Source organism: Balaenoptera physalus, assembly GCF_965194825.1.
Source record: "Balaenoptera physalus genome assembly, chromosome: X".
NCBI classification, from domain to species: Eukaryota; Metazoa; Chordata; class Mammalia; order Artiodactyla; family Balaenopteridae; genus Balaenoptera; species Balaenoptera physalus.
Genome location: NC_138903.1, coordinates 59,192,372 through 59,213,769, shown reverse-complemented (window position 1 = coordinate 59,213,769; position 21,398 = coordinate 59,192,372). Strand labels below are relative to the sequence as shown.

At 53.8% G+C, this 21,398-nt stretch overlaps 1 protein-coding gene across 5 annotated transcripts in view; it reads right to left on the bottom strand.

The window, feature by feature from the left end:
- Positions 1-21,398, bottom strand: part of STARD8 (StAR related lipid transfer domain containing 8) — a 70,717-nt gene that overhangs the window by 6,922 nt on the left and 42,397 nt on the right. For 3 of the 5 annotated variants that reach the window (XM_082444928.1, XM_082444927.1, XM_082444930.1), the window contains 4 exons: positions 6,429-6,500; positions 4,143-4,224; positions 3,110-3,173; positions 477-1,867 (listed from right to left, as the gene is read on the bottom strand). In XM_082444928.1, the coding sequence (XP_082301054.1) occupies positions 477-1,867; positions 3,110-3,173; positions 4,143-4,224; positions 6,429-6,500 (1,609 nt within the window). Of the gene's footprint in view, positions 1-476; positions 1,868-3,109; positions 3,174-4,142; positions 4,225-6,428; positions 6,501-11,037; positions 11,176-21,398 lie in introns of those variants that run through there. The other 2 variants (XM_082444929.1, XM_082444931.1) reach the window with 2 other exon arrangements.

The window sequence follows — 21,398 nt, the reverse complement described above, 5'->3', positions numbered from 1 at the left end:
AGAGCTCAGGCCCATCTAGTGCCAGCAAACAGTATCAGTCCCCCTTCCCTTCAAGACTGCAGTGGAGGGGCTGCTCTGAGAAACCCAGAATAGCGAAGCTGGGGATCAGAGACCATCTCCTGTGATGCCCTTGATTTACACATGGGGCAACTGAGACCCAAAAGGAGTCACAGTTTGCGCAAGGCCATAGCAGAGGCAGGTCCTGAACCTCACATCCCAGATTCCTGAGTCCCATTACTCTTTCTATTTCTCTTCTGGCACTGGCTGCCAGCTGGCAATCACTCAGCCCCTAAGAACTTGCCTCTGCGCCTTGTGATGAAGAAATTGGCTTGGGGGGGTGGTGAGGAGGGAAAGAGGAAGGGAAGAGAGAAAGGGGGTAGGGGGAGAGATGAAGGGAGGGAGGGGACAGGGAGATGGGGGAAAGAGAGAGAGAGGGACAACAGAAGCCCTGCCCCACCCCTACCCTGAACTCCCACCTGCAGGGTCTGGTAAGTGAGGCCCCAACACCTGAATCTCGTCGTTCACGGGGTGCTGATGCCTGGAGTCCAGCCGGGGACCCTGTGGCCTCGGTCTCGTTTGTGGAGTTCCCGCTACTGTCCAGCTCACTGGAGGAGGCCACAGTGTCAGAAATGGAGTGTCCTTCTTCCACAGACAGACTGGAGGCAGAGGTGGGTTCCCCGCCTGAATTTGCCTCCTGCTCATGATCCTGGGCCAAGCCGGGAGCCCCGGCCTCTGCCAGTGCCAGGAGCTCAGCCTCAGCTGGGGCCTGAGCCTGAGCCGGGACTCCTGGCTGGACATCCGCCTGGCCCAGGGCTAAGGACTCCCTGAGGGCTGGAGCCTCTCCCTGGGCCCGAGCCTCATCGGTCTGGCCTTCCACTCCACCGGTGGCTATTTCTACCGATGAAGCGGCTTCCTCCTCTTCTTCCTCTTCCTTATCTCCAGGCCCCAGGTCTGGGTACATGGCCTGAGACCAGAGCTCCACCCGCTGCTGCAGCCCCCACACGTGCTGGAGGATGTCATCCAGGTGCGTGTAGCTGTCCCCAACCTCCTCCTCCTCTTCAGCCTCGGCACCAGCCAGGACAGGCTCAGCTGGGTACAGCTCAGGCATGTTGTCATAGGTGCTGGCGTGGCTGCCCGTGGAGCCACAGGAGCCCCGGCGCCCTTCATAGCCCCAGCAGCTACCTGGCTGCCGATCTGCCAGGTGGTGTCCGTCCTCAGGGCACAGGCTCTCAATGGACAGGGAGCGAGGGAACGTGCCTGGTTTGTGGTCCCTGGGCACGTGCACCAGGCAGTCACCCCAGTGTGCCCGCCGAGGATGCTGGAATGTGGCCACAGGCCAGGCCTCCCAGGCCCTCTGAGTCTCAGTGCCACCGCCACTGGCTGAGGTGGCCGCCCGGTTCTTGGCCCTGTAGAGGAAGCCACGGCGACTTCGGAAAGAGGCGGCTTTGGTGGCCTTCTCCGAGGTGGCTGAGCTGCGCTCTGGCTCTGCTTGCCGGCTGCCACCCTTTTCCTTCCGCCTCAGAGACTCAAGGTGCTTGAGGAAGCTCCGGGAACGGTGCTTCTTGGCTTTGTCCTGTGGAGTCTCCCGGTTCTGAGTGGGGCTGAGGAAGGGCCGGCCACTCGGGCTGGGAGCACAGTCTAGCAAGGGCAGGTCCACTGGCCCGGGCGGTAGGCTCACAGTGATGGCTGGCAGGGAGATGGCACTAAGCTCAGTGAGGACGCTCTCACAGCTGGAGGTCACTGGTAGGCCAGGGCTCGGTGGGGCCAGCAGGTCAGAGGAGCCCACGTGAGACCAGCGCTTACTTTCTCGCTGGAAGGCCCAGTGGTTGCTGATGGTACAGTGCTCTTCCTCCTCTGAGTCTTCATTCTGGGAAGGGCGCCACAGGGTGGGGTCAGAGATGTCCAGCCCACAAGCCCTTGCTTGGGCTCCACCCTCTGCCTCCAAACTCTTGGGGGACTTTGGGGCAAAGGGCCCTGCTCTCTGGCTGAGAACACGTCCTAGGAAGGGGAACTGGCTCTGGGATTGCCAGAAGAAGCTAGGAGTCATGGAGGAAGCCCAGATGGAGGGTAGTGGTCATCTGATCAATCAAATTCCTCCCCATTTTACAGATAGGGAAACCCAAACAAATAAGAAGCCACTTGCCCAAGGTCATACAATGTCTGCAGCAAGTCAGTGACAGAGCCAGAGCTAGAATCCAAGCATCTTGACCTCCTGTTCTCAGCAGCCTCCCAGTGAGTCTCTAGGCTATAGTCTTAGATTAGAATCCCAGAATGGCAGAGGTAGAAAGGATATTTTAGATTTTCTAGTTTTCTAATTTGCAAAGTGGGGAAACTGAGGACCAGAGAGGGGAAGAGGCTTGTCCAAGGTCACTGAAAAGTCAGTGCAAAGCTGGGACCAGCCGCCAGGTGTCTCCTGCTTCCCGGGCCAGTGCTCTGGCAACTTGGAGATGGCAGGACTCTGGTAGAAAAAGCTCCAGAGAAAAGCCACAAAGCCTGACCCCAGGGAGGGATGGGTTCATCCGGCCCACATTCCAGGGCTACATGCAGACCAAGAGCCCTCTCCGTTTCTACAATCCCAGATTGGCCGAGTCAGAAAGGCCTTTGGAGGCTATTAATGCCACCCCCAATTCACTGCAGAGATGGAGAAAATGAGGCTCAGTGGGGTAAGACCTTGTGGGGTGAGGTTAGGGATCTTGACTTCTAAGACCATATAGGCCATGATTTTCCATCACATTATTCTGTCTTTGCCCCCTAGTCAAGGAATTTTTGCCATCACAGAGCAGGCAGTGTAGGCAGATGTATTTCCCTGAGGGACGGCCATCACTAGGTCAAGTTATTAGTAAATCCAGGAGGGAGGGGTGGGCTGAGGGGGGTGGGTAAGGCTGCGGGCCAGGGTACTTGTTCTCACACCCCAACTTTGAGACCAGGCTCACCAAAACCCAGCAGCCTCATACAGCCCCCTACACCCCACTCCCAGGCTGGAGCAAGGCACCACTCCAGACAGCCCAGACTCACAGGACACTGGAGCTAGTTTCATAAGTGGTTTTTGTTTGACCTGGGTTCCCCATGGTACCACAAGACCACAGAGCCTACCCTTGTCCTAACTCACCTGCTTGCATTGAAAATGAACCTCCAGTTTCATCGAGGCACAACTGTTCAAGGTCATCAGCCTCCTGCAAGGAAACAAAGCAGGGTTCACTCAAGGGTCCCAAGCCCCAGAGCCTGCAGGGCATAGCCTGCCAAGACACTCCCAAGATGCCACCCACTGCTTTGCGTGCCCAAGACATCAAAACTTCTCCCAAGTCCCCGTGTTCATGAAGGTTTCAGTGCCAGACATGATGCTGTGGAGATTATGGGCTCTGCCCTCTGGGAACATATAGATGTGGAAAAACCCACTACAGAGATGGGACATGTTCAAAAACAGAGTAGGCAGAAGGCACAGCAGGCACACAGAGGGTGGGACAAGGAACTTCCATGAAGGCAGGGGAATGCAGTCAGGGAAGACTTGCTGGAGAACAGAAATAGGATTCAGAGGGACAGAGAAACAGGGACTCCTATACCAGGCTTCGATCAGAGCCTGTGACAATGTAGAGAGGGAAACGGTCAGTAAACAGACCAGTGTGTGTGTGAGGGGAGGACTGAGGCTGATAAGGTCAGTCAAAGCCAGGTTGCAAAAGGCCTCAGGTGTCATGCTATAAAAGCTTTGGACTTCTCCCTGCAGACAGCGAGACATTTGAAGCAGAGGAGCACCCACTGGGAAGCTGACTCTGGTGGCTATAGGGAGGCTGGATCAGAGCACGGAGGGGAATGCAGAGCCGGAAGGCAGGAAGGCCAGTCAGGAGGACGAATCCAAGAAGTCGTGGTTTGGCCTCAAACAAGTAGAGAGGGGACAAATCAGAGGAATGTTTGGAGGCTCTAACTGAAGGGAAAAAAGAATCAAGGCTGGACCTTGGCTTTCTAGTGCCTGGGTGGGTGAGGATGTCACAGATACAGTAGACAGAGTGAACAGCATGACTGCAGCAGATGAGCTTTGTTAATAGGCAGGCTCCTCCTCTGTCAGAGGGGACAAGGATTGCTTTTTCCCATGAGGAAGCCCCAAGCCAGGCCCTTGACCTCCCAGGTCTGGCCCTTAGCATCCCTACCTGCACAAGGCCCCCAAAGAGTCCTCGTCCAGAAAACCGTGGTCCTTCTTCACAGAGCCAATATCCACAGGAAACGAACCTTCTGTATGGCAGAGAAAAGCTAAGATGAGTTGAGGGTGGGAGGTTAGAAACTCAGTGCCAGCGACCCTTGAGCGAGAAGAAGGGGGCCCAGGAAGCGGGGAGGCAGGCAGGCAAGAGCTGAGCAGGAGAAAGGCTGCAGCGAAGGAGGGGCCCAGGGAGCTCATGGCTGGCTGTTGGGGGAAGGTCAAGGAAAGGATAGGAGAGTCAAGCTGGACAAAAGGACCCATCAGTCAGTTTTGGCAGGTCCATGGGGGACGGCAGGCTCGAGGCCCTGGGTGGCTGCCCAGAGCCCATCTGGGCTCCTCCAGTCCCCTCTGCATCTTGGGCTGCTCAGACAGGGAACCTCTTCCCTGACCCAAGGTGAACCGGGGAGACCAGGGAGAGAGCAAGGACAGCGTGCAGCCAAACAACACCTCGCTTCCCCTACTGCTCAGAGCAAGGGCACCCACTCCCTGGGGTCTGGGAAGAGGATGGGAAAGAGGAAGGAGTGGGGGAAGAGGAAAGAGCATCCCCAAAATCCCACACCTCTCTGCCTTACTGGTAAAACAAGCCCATGGACTCATTTACTACTATTAATTGAGCATCGACTTTGTGCCAGGCACTGGGGACACAACAGTGAATGAGACTAAAATGATCCAAGCCTACATGGAGTTTACATTGTCACAGGGGCAACAGACAGTGAACAATATGTGAGGGAAACAAACTATGCAGTTATAAATGCTAGCAAAGACATGAGCCAGGGTGACGGGATAAAGAGAGGCCTTGCTAAGGTGGTGACTTCTGAGCTGAGCCCTGAAGAGCGAGAAGGGGCCAGCCGTGCAAAGAGCCTGGGAGAAAGTCCCAGGCAGGACCGAAACTAAGGCTCCAAGGAGGGCTAGAGCCTGGCGTGAGCAAGTGGTAGAAAGCAGCCCGGAGAGTAGTGAGCAAAGGAGAGAGAAGTATGTGGAAGCTGGGTGATGCAGTCTCGTTGGTGGGAACAAAGTGCTGAGGCTCACTTCATTCTGGGTGTGCTATGAAGCCAGCGGAGGAGTAACACAGAGCAGAGTAACCGAGTAATGTAGGCAGGCCTGCACTCCCAGGGTCCCTCCAGCTGCTGTGCATTCAGAGTAGAGGACGGAGCACAGAAAGGAGGCTGCAGCACTAGGCCAGGCGAGCGGGTCACACCGATGTGGCAGTGAAGGTGGTAGGAAGTGGATGGATTCAAGATATATTCTGGAGGGAGAAGGGACTTGCTGGAGGGTTAGATAGGTGGACAAAGGAAAAGAGGAACGGAGGATGATGCCTGGATGTGGGGCTTAAGTGGTGGTGGTGCCATCTGGCGGTGACATCTGAGACGTCTGTCAGACAGCTAAGCAGAGATACTGAATTCGGAGTCGAAGAGATGAATCTGGAGCTTGGGACTGAGGTCTGGACACAGAGGCATTGGGGAGTCATCAGAATATACATGGTACTTGGACAAGGATCTCCTGGGAGAGAAATGTCGAGCGAGAAGAGGGGCCAGGACGGAGTCCTGGGACACCCCAACAACTAGGAGCAGTTAGAGGAAGCCGAGTCAGCTAAGGAGACTGAGAGCGGCAGCCAGAGAGACAGCCGGGAGAAGAGGGCATTCTAGGAGCTGGAGTGGCCAACTGTGCTGAATGCTATTGAGAGACTAAGTCAGGACTGAGAAGCGACCGCTGAATTTGACCACATGGAGATCCCTGGTGAGCTTGACAAGGGCTGTTTTGTTGGCGAGGTAGGGATGAAGCCAGGGTACAGTGGGGGTGTGGGAAGAAGAGGGGAACTGGAAACAGCAAGTATGAACAACTCTAGAGAAAAACAGAAAAATGAAGGAAAGCAAAGAAATAAGGCCATGGGGAGGGAAGGTGAAAGCAGGGCTGCCAGGGTGCACCCTCCATGTTGCATCTATGTAAATAGCGTTCTCAGAAACAGTACAAAGCAGATGTGGTGGTGCAAAGCAGCGGCCCGGCTTGAGACACGGTACTTTAACACATGGGTGACTGCAGAGCTTGTGAGAGCTGATAAGCATGCAGGAGAGAGGCCAGGATGGTGTAGGAGAGAGGTTGTAACTACGGGAGCAGGGCCAGGGTACGCAGCTTCTTGTGTGGTTGAAGAAAAGATCTGAGGGACCCCATTTTCCAGCTGAAAAATGGAGGGATAAGGCAAGTTTGGGGTGGGGGAGGGGGAGCCATTGAGTGGCCTTACCTTCAAAAAGCTGAGCATACTGAGGGAATCCTGTCGCTCGGAGCCACCTGCATGCTTTTTTGGCCTCAGCTTCTAAAACAGATGAGGGGGAGAGAGACAGAGAAAGGAGATTAGGGGATGCTGACGCCAAGCCACCCTGGTGTGCGCCCCTGCACCTCCAGTAGGGAGGTACCTATAGCTCTGGTGACCTAGCAATGACAACAAAAGCACAAAGGGGCTGGCACATTCACTCCATGTCACAGCTAGGATTTCCCCTCTGCTCCCCAAACCCTACTCCCGGGATGTGCTGGGACACCTCTCTTATGCTTCATTACCTGCCTGTCCCAATCCCCCTCCCACTCTCCCACCCCTGCCCAAGAACAGGACCACCAGCAGCAGCAACTCCCAGGAACATCTGGGGTCAAGGAATACTGCCAGGGGAAGAAACCACTGCTGTGTCTTCACCTCCCACCACCCCCGGGGAGCTACCCCCTTCCATGACCCAGGCAGACCATCCTAGTACAGCTGGGGATACACAATGTTCAACAGCTATTATTCTCTCCTATCATCATACCTAACATTCCCCAGCACTCTGATAAGCCAATCTCATTTAACACACACCATAAGCTGTGCAGATTTTAATATGCCCATTTTACACATCTCCAAACAGGCTCAGAAAGGAAGGGCTCGTCTACAAGTCTCGCACTTGACAAAGTACAGTGCAGGGGCCGGAGTCCAAGCTCAGTCTGACTCCTGCTCAGGGTTCCGACCTCTTCTAACATGGCAGCTTCACCAGTGCGCTCCCTCCCCCACCATTCACCAAGTCCCAGCCCTCCCTCCCCACAGGGCCTCCCAGGACTGTTCCGGCACTCTCCCGTGGCTTGGCCTCTTTGTGGCACAACTCAATGCTGCTTGCCAAGCTGACAGTGCTGGCCTATGGGAGTCTTGGAGGGCAATGGCTGGGTTAGCCTCCCACCTCTGCTCTGAGAGTGTCTGGCACAGGGTGGGGCACCCCTGCCAGCCTCAGTGGAGACTTGCAGCTGGACTGAAGCCACAAAGGAGGTCCTCCTGGCCATGGTAGGCTGAGTACCTGCGGCAGAGCCCTGGGACTACCCAGTTCCCTACCCAGGTGGTACCAGGAAGCAGTGGGGCTGGGAACATGGGACCTGGCATTGTGGTTGGGGGCACAGAGAGGCTGCTGGCTCAGCAGAGCTTCTCGGCCCACGGAGTCCTGCCCCCAACATTTCTTCTACTTCCTTAGCGCCTGTGACCAGGAGACTCCAAGGAGACTGGTGGGATATCTCCAAGACAGGAAGAGCTCTCTCCCCAGTGCTCTCCCACAAGGAAATCCAAGAAGAGATTCTGGCAGCCAGGAATCATAAGTTAAAGGACAAGAAGGCATTTCAGAGATGCTAGGTGGGTAGACAAGGGAGGGAACAGCGCGGGAAGGTGGAAGTCGGTCAGAAGAAACAACAGGCTCCTCAAGGGTCGCACACTAATGAGGATTCGATGGGGAGAAGAGAAGGCTCTGAAGCTTTTGGAGCCCCTGAGGGCTTTGGGGGCAAACGGGTGGGGCGGGGATGAACACTTGTGCATTTCTGAAAGCATGTGCGTTGGTCGCTGCTGTCCCAGCATCTGTCTCTGCATGTAACTGTAGCCAAGTTTGCTCATGTCCACGATCCACATAGATCAGCATGGGACCATGAACCTGTGCACACTCCCCCACAGGCCTCTGGGTCTGTGCACGCACCTGCACCTGCATCTGTGTGCACATGTGTGTGTTTTATGTCACTACAACCTTCTAACCTACGATAGAAATCTAGGAATCACCAGGACCTCTGAGAGGTACTGGAAAGTGTTTGTTCCCACAGAGCCCAGCTAGCAATACCTCAGCCCCTCTGGCAGGGGGCAATGCAAGCCCAGGAAATGATCCAGGTCTCTAGGCCGGTGATGATCTCGGAATGTGGTAAAAGTAGCCCAAAGGGACTTCACACCAGCCCAGGCAGCATTTGAGGGACATGGTTTTGCTGCTAGGACAGTTGAGCCGGCTGCCACAGCCACTTCCCTGTCTCCTGCTCCTACCATGCCCCCGGGAAAAGGCCCATCCCTGTCCTCAGAGCCCCTCCAGGCAACCAGCTCTGCTTTCCTGTCATTAGGACAAAGGCGAGGTGCCAAAGGAAGGACCAGGTCCGAGTTTCCAGAAAGGCAGACACAGAAGGAGACAGTGACCTCTAAAGGGCCACAGGTCTAGAATGGCCACCCAAGGCAGGGGAGCCAGTCCCCAGGAACAGGTCTGCATGTCAAGAACACACCCTTGAAGACCACTGCAGCCCTCGGTCACTCATGGCTAGAGGCAGAACAAGGAGGACGAGGGGGAGGAGAGAGGCATCTGACTGCCCTTCCTGAGCCTGGAGGTGGCCGAAGAGTGCAGTGATGAAGTCCTGATCTTACACATCTGTGCCTCCTGCCTGAGTCACAAGTCCCTTGGGAGAGGGGCAGGCTCCCCACTCCCCTAATGCTCGGCAGCGGCCCTGGCCAGGGTTGGTGGGAAGGGGACCAGCTCACTCAGGTGGGCGCCAAGTTTTTTCATTCCTATGTAGAGGCCTCTAGCCCCTGCTATTCAAAGCGTGATCCCTGGACCACCAGCACGGGCATCACCTGGAAGCTTGTTAGAAAGGCAGAATCCCAGACCTACTGAATCAGAATCTACACTTAACTAGGTCCTCAGATGACCTGCATGCACATTAAAGTTTGAGAAGCGCTGGCATAAATCACCTAGCTCAGGGCTTTTCACCCTTGGATGCACGTTAGAGTCAGCTAGGAAGCTTTGTAAAAATACCAATCCCCTGGGGCCCCGTCCCCGGAGGCCCGTTTAATTGATCTGTGCTGAGACTCTCCAAATCAGTATTTTTTAAAAGCTACAGTATGGACTGGAAAGGGCCCAAGGGACTTTACCAAGTCACAGAGTTAAGTGTCACAACTGAGACTACGACCCTGATCTTTTCATTCCATGCCCAGCGTTCTTTCCGCTGCATTATGGCACCTTCCTTCAGACGCCAGATAAACAAAGGGCTTAGACTCAAAGGAACCAACTCCAGGCCCCCAAACTTTTTTCTGCCCCTTCTGGTCTAGTGGAGTTACAAGTCTGAGTTCCAATCCTGGTTAGTCACTAGCTCTCTGACTAGCCAGTCACTAGCTCTCTGACTTTGGGCAAGTTGTTTAACCTCTCTACGACTCAGTATTCTCCTCTGTAAAATGAGAATAATAGAATCCACTTCTAATAGCTACTGAGAACATTAAATAAAATACCGGAGAGAAAAAGCACCTGGCACATTGTACCAAGCATTCAACAGAGAGTTCCTTCCCCACACTGACTGAAGGGTCCTAAGGAAAAAGAGAAAATGGGAGAAAGAGACTCAGCTAGTGTTCTCTTCTGGGTCTGGAAAGTGGCTGCATCTATATCTCTGTCAGAATTGGAGCCAGATGGCTCAAGGAAGTGAGATTAAGAGGCAGAAGTTTCAAAGAGGCCACAATAGCTCCAAAAGACAAAGGAGCCAAGGAGTTAGAAGCAGGGCTCTGAATGAATCCCCAGCAGCCCTCTCTGGCAGGAATCTGGAGAATGTAATGGGTTATTACCCAACAGGATGTCAGGAACATTGGCTCCTGACAATACACCACCTCGTGGAAGGCTGAGAGGCCCTGAGGCTCCCTCCCAGATGGAGCAGTCAAGGACGTAGGTCTTGGTGATTAAGGGCTGAGCTAAGGTGCTTTGCTTTGTCCCTCCCGCCCATCCCAGCCTGCCCAGGCCGGGGCCAGGAGTGACCACCTACGCCCAGGAGAGTCAATCCACCTGGGGCTGGGGCCCAGGCAGCCCAGACTGAGGATTGCCTTATGTGCCTGGCGGGAAGAGTGACACTGGGCAGGCTGAGGCGAGTGATGGAGGAATGTCTGTGGCCCCTGGTCCTGCCTCTGTGTCCAGATGTGCAGATTCCAGCAGTTTCAACCACTATGTTCTGCAGGCCATGTGCTGGCCAAGGCTAGGGTGATATGCCAGGACAGGTCAGGGACAGCACTCAGCTGGCACAAGCTGGATTCCACTGAGATTTAACCCCAGACTCTCTCCCTGGGGAGGAGCCCAACTGATCCCCTTAAGGGTTGGGGGAGACAACATACTAGAAAGCTCCAGAGTCAAATCAGGCCTCAAGGGCCACACCCACAGGTCTCCCAGAGGGAGTGACAAAGAAGGAATAGCCGAGCAGCAGCGGCTTGTCTCGGGGGTCAATGACAATATCTACACCTACACTGCCACAGGCCACGTCCAGGGATCCTCTTAGCATGGCACATTTTTCTATGCAAAGATGGACAGAATGAGGAGAAATGCAGGGCTTCTGTTTTTGAGAAATGCTACATGAATGAGGGAAGAGTTTATGCACCCAGGAAAAGGGCAGCAATGTTTTCCACTGAGGAAATACAGTAATGCTCAAAGATGATAACTGAGTTGGAGAAAAAGCTTTTTCCAATCACACTGACTCCCCCACTTGCTGCCTAAGTCATCTTAGGCAAGTTGCTTTACTCTCTAAGCTTTGGTTTCCAAATCTATTAAATGGGGACTAACAAGTTTCCTGCCTACCTCTGAGGTTACTGTGTGCATTTGGTTGGCTTCTGTCTGGTTTTGAAAGCAGCTCTATGAAAGTTATCATCAGAGAGGGCTGTTTTGTTAAGACGACTTGAACTTTGTATTCACAGTCTTTAAAGTCCAGTTCAGATTGTGTCCTAGGTGTAAAGTGAGAAAGTAAGTGAGCTAGAAGGAGAATAAAAGGCAATGGGCAACAAAGCTGCCAGAGCTCAGGCCTCAGCCAGCCACTCTCTTCCCTCACCAATCCCCCCCACTTCTCTTCACACCACTATTGTGGAACTCAAGCCCTTTACACCTTTTGGTCACTCAGTGGGCTGTGAGACAGCTGCTGCCCAGGGCCCGGTTCAGCCTGCTCCCTCCCAACTCAAAGTCCAGCTCAGTCCTAGGGACCAGGCAAGATACAGGGCCCAGGACAAGCAATGGGCAGATGTCACAGAGGCCCAGATCAAAGTGTCCTTGTTACTGCTGGAGCAGTCACCTCTCGACTCAGGCTACACATTATAATTTGGGGAGCTTTAAAATGCCAGTGCCTGGGCCCCAATTAAATCATGACCCATTAAATTAGACTCTTTAGGGATAGAGTTAGTTTTTATGTTTTTGAGAGCTCTCCAGGTGATTCGAAAGCATAGCCAGGATCAAGAACTGCTGCCCTAAACAGACATGACCAGCTAAAAAGCCACAGCACAGGTCTTTAGGAAGATTCTAGCTGGAGGCTATACTCAGGCCCGTTCTCATCACTGGCCTGTGTTCTCTCTGGGCCCAATGAACAGTGATCTGAATGCATGTGGTAGGACAGGAGAGGGCACATCTGTGGGTGTTTGTGAAGGTAACTTATTCAAAGCTGACTTATTCCATGAGGCAGCTTTCAACAAACGTGTTGGTTTCCTTTCCCTTACTTAGTTGCCTATTTAGAAAGGTGTCTCCCCCGTGGCCCTCACCGCAGGATGGGTGTCTCCAGCGTGATCTCTCTCACCTTCAGTGAACCCAGAAGGTAGAGCCAGTGTTCAGAGGGGTAAAGAAAGACCTGGGAGGCAGCTGTCTATGTGACAACCCAAGTTCCGAAGGTGGGCTGTGTGAGGCCAAGCTGGTAGCCAAAGTAGGCAGAGGGGCCGCCTACCACTCCAGGTCCTGCTGCTGCACCTGGGAAATGCCAGGTTCTGGCAAACAGCTTCTCAGATCATTTCTCTTGGTTGATGCAAGTCTCAGTTCCTCTGCCCACCCCCACTCTTAGAGAGGGACCCCGCTTGAGGAGGAGATGTTGGCCTTCCAGCAGAGGGCTCATATCTCAGTTGGCCCCAAGTGCTCACGACCAGCTCCTTCCACCCTCCCATAAGGTTACACTAAGGGGCCTTGGCCACGAGAAGAGTGCCCACCCAGCCCCGAGGTGGTGCTTCATTTGAATTTGCACAAAGGGGTCCTCGAGTTTGGTAGTGACCCTGGCATAGGTGCTGCCACAGGTGACCACCTGGCTATGCCATCTCTCTCTCTGGGGGACTGAAGGAGAGGAGTCTTCACAAGGGCCGGTACTAAGAGCTGTCATGGATGCCACGACTGCCAAGCCTTCCCCTCCTGACCTTGAAGCGGACATTCAGGGGGGTCTACCATGCACTGTCCGCTGGGAGGTCAGGTGCACCCATCATCTCTCCTGCTCCTGCTGCTCTTAGGTGGAATCACAACTTTAACTAGATTGTTCCAGGGGAGGGAGGGAGAGGGAGGAAGGGAGACTGAGACCAAAATAGCTCTCATCCCACATTCCAACCCTCGCAGGAGGGGAGCCGCAGCAAGGGCTGCCGATGTCAAGCGGCCGAGCTAGACAGTGCTGGACACTGACCAGCCTCTGGCTTGTTAGGTCAGAACTCGGGGCCCCTGCTGCACCTGTTTGGATGCAATCCTTGGTCTCTCATCTGGAGCTACGGTGGGATGACAAGGCCCTGGGCCCATGTGAGCAGCACTTTTGGAGCCTCCCCATCACAAGTGGGGCACCACCGAGGCAAAGGGCCCAGGAGAATACAGTACCGTGGGACTGGGTGGCAACAAAATGAAGACATCGAATCTTCTTGCTCGCCAGTAGCAGGTTCACACATGCGGCCCTCCCTCCTTAACACTCCATATCCATGTCATGGCCACAGGGCCACAGGGATTCTCAACCAGAGACAATTTTACCCTCCCCCCGGCCCCAGGAGACCTTTGGCAATGTCAGGGGACATTTTTGGTCATCACAACTGGGGGAGGACGCTGCTAGCATCTGCCGAGTAGAAGCCAGGGATGCTGCTAAACATCCTACAGTGCAAAGGACAATAAAAGAAAGGCTGACTCCAGACCTGAGGTGTGAGACCAGGAGGGGCAGTTCCCTTCCACCTTACCTGGGGGCCTCAGGTACCTCCAGGCATCCCCAGCCCACCTTGGGGATGTCCTGAGGAGTGAGGTGAAGAATGGATACAGTGTTCACTGGAGGTCCCTTGTCCTTGGACACCGTGGACCCCTTGCAGGGTCAGCCAAGGGGACGTGACAGTTCTCGTTTTTGGAGTTTTTATAAATATGGAAGTGACACAAGGAACCCTCCACTGTGTTCCCACACACACACACAAACTGTGGCCTGAGCTCTAGTATGCAGCTGTAAATGGAGGAGGGTCATGAGGGCCCTGTGGCTAACCCAGACCTCTGGCTTGCTGGGGCTGCTTGACAATTTGGGTCCAGGGTTGGCCCAGCCTGTGGTCTCCTAGGCAAGCACTTGATGTAGCAGAGCCAAAGCAGGCAGCTGACATTCCTGCTTGGCCCAGGGCTTCCTTGTGAAAGCGAAGGTCAAAGCTGTCACGTGCTCTGCTGCAGTGGCTCCATTAGCTTTCTTGCCCTCAGGGGATCCTGTCCCAGGTGCTCTGACAAGGTCATGGTGACAAGGAAAGACAGGTGTTTTAATAATCCACGTGCTACTCCATCACTTCCAGTCTGGAGCCTGGAGGCAAGAGATGCCAGCCTAACCGGTCTGGGGCAGATGGAACCGCTCTCCACTGTGGTATGGGTGGAAAGAATATTGGATTGAAGGTCAGGAGAACTACATTCTGGCCTTAGCTCCACTAGGAGCTTGTCGGGTGACCTTGGGCAAGCCAGTACCTCTGTCTAAGTTGCAGTTTCCCATCTTCTAATGGCCACTCACCAAAATCTAGACCCGGAACAGAAGTATGTGTAATTGGCAGTGGCTGGCTCGGTAGAGAGGGGAGCCTCTCCTGCACGTTCTCTTCTGGGAGACTCAAGAGAGGACCCTCTGTAGGGACCAAGAACAAACCCATCTTTCCCTCCCAATCCAGCTCTCCTGATTTCCTGCCTCCAAAGGCACCAAACATCGAGGCTTAAACCTCCAGTCAGCCTGGTCTGTCCTCTCTCCGCTCGTGTATTTAGCCACCAACTTCTATCAATTTTTCCATCCAATGGTCACGGTTTCCCATGCCCAACCACGCCCTAGACTCTCATGCCTGGATTACTTCAGCCCTGTAAGTTCCCAGCCTCCAGGCTCTTCTTTCAACAGGTCGTCCTGCCAGCTTCTTCTCCCAAGAGCCCAGCTCTGACCTGGCCGCTCTCCTACTCTGCAACCTAATGGGCTCCCCACTGCCCACTGCCCACTGCCCAGGGCAGATGTCAGACTGTTTTCCACCTCCACACTCTAGACCCAGCCTGGCTTGAAGCTGCAAATTCCTATTACTCATCAAGATGGAGGTCAAACACCACCTCCCATGAAGCCTTCGTTCCCTGACCTCTCACCAGCCCCCTACCACCCAATGGCTTAGTTAAATTAAGTGGCCCCCAGGGCATTTCCCGTACCTTCTTGGCAGCACATAACTCTGTCTCCCCCATTCAACTGGAGCTCCACCGCACTGGGGTCCTTTGGGTCTCAGTATCCCCACTGCTGTGTGGTATGGGCTACTGAATATTCTTGCAACACCTAGATAAGAAGTCCTGCTTCCCAACTCAACAGGGTGCAGACCTCTGACTGCACCCCCTCCTCTGGTATCCCCATAGTGAGGACACAGAACTGAGCACAGACCTGCGACCCAGCAGACTGGCTGACTGGCAACCCACCTTGCCCCAGGGCAGAAACCACATAGCCAGGAACCAAGACCCAGAGATGTGAGAAGGGAAAATGAACTCTGCCTGAGGGTGGAGGCATTCTGGCCTCAAGGAGCATTTAGTTCTCCCATCCCAAGCTCCCGTGAGGGCATCCAAGCTCACCTGAGAGAAAGGCTATGTGCCATCTCCTGCTTCCCTTTCCTGGCCTGCAAAGTCTTGGCGCTCGCCCGTTTTGACCCTGGGCCACCACATCTACATCCCACCCCCACTTCCTAGTCCTACTTCCCTTTCCTTTTGCTGAGGCCAAATATAAACTCCCATGCAGGAAATGCCTTGGAGGAGCCTGGCCCCACCCTGAGATCCAGAGAAAATTGTCTCTGACAGAAAGGAAATGGGCTTGAGAGAAGTAGCCTCCTCAGGTGGGGCCTGCTCTCCCTCTGGAAGCCAGCAGACACAAGCCCGCCCCGGAGCCCCGCAGCAGCCAAAGGGAGGGCCAGGACGAGGAGCACAAAGGAGAGGGTCGGGGCAGGGGTGATGACAGGCATGCTCAGGCCATGGTGGGGTGAAGGGAAGGAGAACCCAAAACAGTGGTCTAATGGCTGTGTTAAGACCTCGGAGCATAGAGGTTCTGGGGTACAGTGAGTGGGAAGAGTAACAGGCTAGCGATCTGAAGACTTGGCTTTTAGTCTTGGCTCTGCTACTTCTCAGCTGTGGCTGTGATCATTATTGATAACAGTATTTATGATACTAAATGTAATTATTAAGAATAATTCATAATAGACACTAATATTTACTGAGTACTTACTATGTGCCAGACCCTGGGCTAAGGACCTTACACCGATCGTACCGTATAAGACTTAACTTCTCTATGTCTCGGTCTCCTCATCTGTCAAATAGCGTTACGATCATAGTACCGACAACATGAGGTATTTGCAAGTATAAAATGAGATAATAATAATAACAGCCAAAGAGTACAAGTCATCATTATGTCCCAGGCATTACTTTAGGTACTTTTTAGATGATTTATGTTACTGAATCTTCACAACAGCCCTGTGACGTAAATGCTCTGACAATATCTCTATTTGACCAATGAGAAAATTGAGGCCCACAGCTATCAGGTAATTTGCCCAAGATCAGCAGTGAAGAAGTGGTGGGCCAGGATGCACATCTAGGCAGTCTGGCTCCAGAGTCAGAGCCACTAAGTTAGAATCCTCCTCATTAAATAGGAGAAATCGCCTAGGCTATAGACACAAAAAACATATACCAGGGTTTTTGCAGTATGAACCCTTAACCTGAAGTAAGTTCAGAGTAGTGGAGAAAGCACCTAATCATCCCATATCTCTTTGGTCTCCACAACAGCCCTGTCCAAAGCAGGTCTGCCGCACAAATGGGAAAACTAAGGCTATGGAAAGGTCAAGTGGCTTCTACTGGACTACGGATGGAGCCAGGAGCCTGCCTAAATACCCACCGCCCTCCTGTTGATCTGTTCCCATGTCAGCCTCCCCAGGCTCTCCCCTCCAAATCCACTCCCCCTTGGTTGTGTACTTATTCAACCACTATTACCTGAGCACCTACTCCACACCAGGCCCTATGGTAGGCACCAAGGTCTGAAAACTGGACAAATGTTGAACTCTCCTGGCGTACTTGGCCAGAGCTGCTACCACGCCCATCCTTCTCAGGGAGGCAGAGGCTAAGATGGAATGTCCTCTGAAGCACCCCCTGGAGCTTGTTTGGAGGCAAGTAACAGAGAATGGGCTCAAAAGCAATGGAGCTGGCAACTGGTACAGCCTGAGGGAAGGACGCCTGCAGCACCCAAGAGCCCTGAGGTGGGAACATTGTGGGGAGGACTAGAGTTTCCAGACAAAAGCCCACCACATACATACCCAATTTTAGCATGGGCCACACCAGCTGGAGGGCTCACAAAAGTGAATCCAGACAGCCTCCCGCCTGCCCCTAACCTTCTAAATAATGCAACCTGGTTGTGGAGATAGCTCATTAAAATGCCTCTTCTCCCCCTGATGCCACCCAGCAGCCTGCTCTCCACCCTCAGTGCTGGAAAGTGCTAACCAGGCAGGCCTGCTGCTGACATCGGAACAACCCCCAAATCCCTCCTGCACACACTCCCCCACCCCAGCGCAGCTCTGCTTTAGAGCATGGGTACCCAGCCCTCAGTGTTTTCTCTCCTCTCCATCTGTCCACCTCGGGGGTCTGGGAGCAGGCAAGGACCTGGGGACTGTCTGCACAGCAGTGACTGATTGCTGGTGGGTGCGGGGAGCAGTCAGGGGTAGAAGGGAGACCCAAGCTTCGGGTCTTGCCTCCCAGCCAGGCATCTGGGAAAGGCAAGGGGGAAGCATGACACAGTCACTAATGGTGTGGGTGGTGGACTCAGACTGCCTGTGTCCTGATCCCAGCTCCATCACTCCCGAGCCGCTGGAGTGACCTTGAGGAAGTTCTTCTTTTAACCTCTCCTTGCCTCGGTTTCTTCATACATAAAATGGGGGTGACGACAGCAGTACCTACTTTGCTGAATTGTCATGGGAGCTAAGTAAATTCAAATGTGCCAAAAATTGAGAAGAGTTCACTATTATTCTTGGTGTTATCATCATTACTACAGCCTCTTGCAGTGTCCTAAATGCCACTAAGGAGGCCAGAGGAAGGGAACCCTGTAGGCGGGCATGGCCAGGAAGAGCTTTTCGGGAGGTGGTGGAATCTGAAGTGACAGAAAAGTCCAGACCTACGCCCAGGACGTGGCAGGTTTGCGCACAGCATGTCCCCAGGTCAGTGAGAAACAGCAAAGTGACAAGGTGGCAGAAAGTACTACTAAACAATAATAACAGTGAGAGTACTGTTTATATTATTGGATTTAATATTCAGCAACCCATGAGGTAAGTACATATCTCCATTTTATAGCTGACAAAATGGAGGCTCACAGAGATTACGTAATTTGCCCAAAGTCACCCAGCGCTGCATTATACCAGAGTCCCCACTCTTCACCATGACACTCTCCTGCCCCAGGCGCCGTGTGTACACTTCGGGGGGTGTTTTGCTTCGGCTCCACTCTGGCCACTTTCCCACATGCCCCTCTCTGTTGTTCCCATTTAGAAGGCCCTACTCAGGTGAGGGCGGCTCAGACCAGATGTTTGGGGCAAGGTGCTTCCCAAACTTGCTGCCCCTGTCCCTCCTGACTTGACTTCAGCCTGGAGCAGAAAAGGTGGCTGCAAGTGCCTATCTCACACCTCAGACAGGCCTGCCTTTGGCCAGCCCAGATAAAGGACAGGAAATCCTCAGGCACCTCCCCTGGAGGTCACTCCCTCTACCATGGGAACAGAGTTGCAGCTTGGGCAGAGGTTCCTCTGTGGTGGGGAAGCTGCCAAGTCAGCCCCAGCTGCCCTGGCTGCCGAGTGTGGTTTGGGGGAAACAGGGAGGGCTGAGCGTCAGAGACCTGGGTTCCAAATCCTCCCTCCCTGGAGACTGTGCCCTTCCTCTCTCTGGGCCTCAGGTGGGGATCAGCCAGGATCACACCGGGGGGCTCACACTGTCTATCTGACTGGGCTGCTCTGAGAACAGAATGGGATCGTGGAAGTGAAAGTGCCTTGGAAACTTTAAAGAAATGGGAGGACGTGTCAATGTCATCGTCATCAACTGCTAGAGGCGTGGCTGAGTTGGTGTTTCTCCCCGTCTGATTCACCCTTCTAGGCCCCACTGTGGGCATGGCTCGGACTCATTTCCAGTTTCGATGCTCCTTAAAATATCCCCTTCCTCCACCCCCCGACCAGCTCAAGAGGCAAAAGCAAGTCACAGGAAAGTGGGCTATACGGGCAGCCCCCACACAGTACCATGCAGTCGGCCCATCCCGGTGAGCACCTCCTCCCCTCAGGCTTGCCCTCTGCTGTGGGAGCCCTGAGGAGAAGGCCCTACCCTCCCAGGGCACCACAGTCATGGGAGCTGGCTGGACCGGAATGACAAACAAATCAGAGAGAACCGTATGAGGTGTTTGCACCCAGGACTCCTGGGGTTCAGAATCTACCTGAGATTCTGGAGTCAACCAGGAAAAGGTAATGGAGAAGTCTTCTGGAAAAGTTCAGGCTACAGAAAAACAGACGAGAGTGAGGGACTTCCAGAGCCCCATTTCATGCCCCAGAGGCACAAAGGGTAGCATGTGCAAAGGACAGTAATGAGGCTGGGAAGGGGACTGGTCCCAGGTCCCCTGAGGGGCACTTGGAGAAGCTGAGGCTGTTTGGCCTAGGGAAAACACAGGGGGACTTGGGCTCTGTCCTCAGACATCTACAGATCAGAGAGAACAGATAGGGTCTAAGTGGTCCCAGGGGGCAGAGCTGGGACTCAGGGGTAAAAGCCATAGGGAGACAGAGATCAGCTCAACATCAGAAAAAACTTTTGGAGATTACATGGATGTAAGCAACTGCCTTGAAACATTGCACTCCCAGTTATTGAAGATGGGTGACAGGAGCTGCACAAGTACTTGGAGGGGGAAGACCCGAGCTTCAGAAAGAGAGTCAGACCCACTGCCCTCTAAAGGTTCTTCTTCCCCAAGCTCTGCCTGCTTCCTACCTCTGGGGTACTGTGGGAGAAGCATAAAGGTGACTGGAGCTGGCTAGGCCCTCGGCTGATTCCCACAGAGACCTGGGATCTCAGGAGCACCTTGGGCTGGTACTACCCAGGGGGAGCAGGTCACTTATTAACTTGTGGCTGAATGGGTCAGAGGGTGGCCACCTGAGACAGATGGAAACATGAGGAGGGGAGAGAGAGCAAACTGTACAAAAGCCCACGCTCAAGGAAAACCCAAGCTCTGGCAGTTCAAGGCCCGGCCAGCCCTAATTGACCAGCCGGCTAAGAGTATTTAGTGATTGGCCCTGGCAGAATTTGAAGCCAGCTCACCTTTGCCTTGTGGATAAGAAAATGCTCTTGACTGGAAACGCATACTCTCATGGCTAAAAGGAAGCCTGGGAGACCACTGAGTCCATGCCATGGGCCCTGCATTTTAAAGATCTAGGCCCAGAGAAAGCAAATGTCTTCTCTGAAGTCACTCATGGAGAGGTAGCTATAGAGAGACACAACCAGAAGCCAGGTTTCCTGACCCTAACGTAGGCCCACAGGGTTCACTAAATGTTGGTTCCTTCTCGTCTCACTGAAACTGCAGAAAGCTTCTTGTGGTCTAGAGCTTTCTAAATTGGACCTGGGTCCTAGCTTGACCCTTCCCAACTCCCACTGCTTGTCAAGATACAGGTTCTCTGAGGAAGGTCTCCTCCTCCACTATGGAGGTCTCAGGCCTCGTGTCCCAGCCTGGTGTGAAGGGACCTACAGCGGACTGAAAACAAAAACACACAGCTCCACCCCACCCCCAGTAATGGCAAACCCTTTGGGTGGGCATTTCTTGCTCTTTCAGACTTTCAGATTGAATCAGGGAGTCAGCTGCTCCTGGAAACACCCCAACCCCCTTTTGACTCTGATGCCTAAAAAAACCCAAAAAACTCCTACCCCACTGTCCATCTGAATCCCTATTAACTCAACTCCCTGCCCCTCTCTATAATACCACCCAAGTTGCTTATGTGTCCTTCAAGCAATGTGAATGACTACTTCTGTTTGCCCAAGGGAAAACAGAGGAGCAGAAGTTTAATTGGCCCCAGAAGTTCCCATGACTGAATGTTCGTTAATGTCCCCTTGGGGGAAGGTAAGGGCTCAGAAATGGGGTCCCTTTAAGGCCTGGGGTGGACAAAGAGTTAGTTAATGGCCATCCCTAGAGGTGACTTTCCAAAGTGGTTATTATGTGGCTCAATCATTAACCAAGCAGTGGCAGGACCCCAGGCTTGTTGGAAAGGAGCCACTTCTTTCCCAAGGACAGCCCAAGAGCAGGAGGCTCTGGGGCAGCGAGGCCTGGATGAGGGAAGCTCTCTCTCGGCTCCACACAGGGGTGGAGGAGGGCTGGCCCGGATATGGAGGAAGTCAGCACACCCTTACTGGAGTGGGAGGGAAAAGCGAGACAGTGAGGGTTTTTATCATGAATGAGAGAGGAAGCTCCAAGCTGGGTCATGGTGATTAGATGACAAGCTGGGAAAGACGCTCATCCTGAATGCATCCTGTTTTGCTCTGAAATGGAACTGGCCTCAGGGGCCAGGGGCAGGGGGAGGGGCCAGGAGGCAAGCAGCCTCCCAGGAATTCTCCCAGGCCTGCCGACCTCAAGATCCTGGGTGGCCCTGGAACTGGGGAGGCCAGCAAGAGAGTCAGAACTCTCATTTACCACTAGAAAACCAAGGCACGCATGTACTTTCCACAAG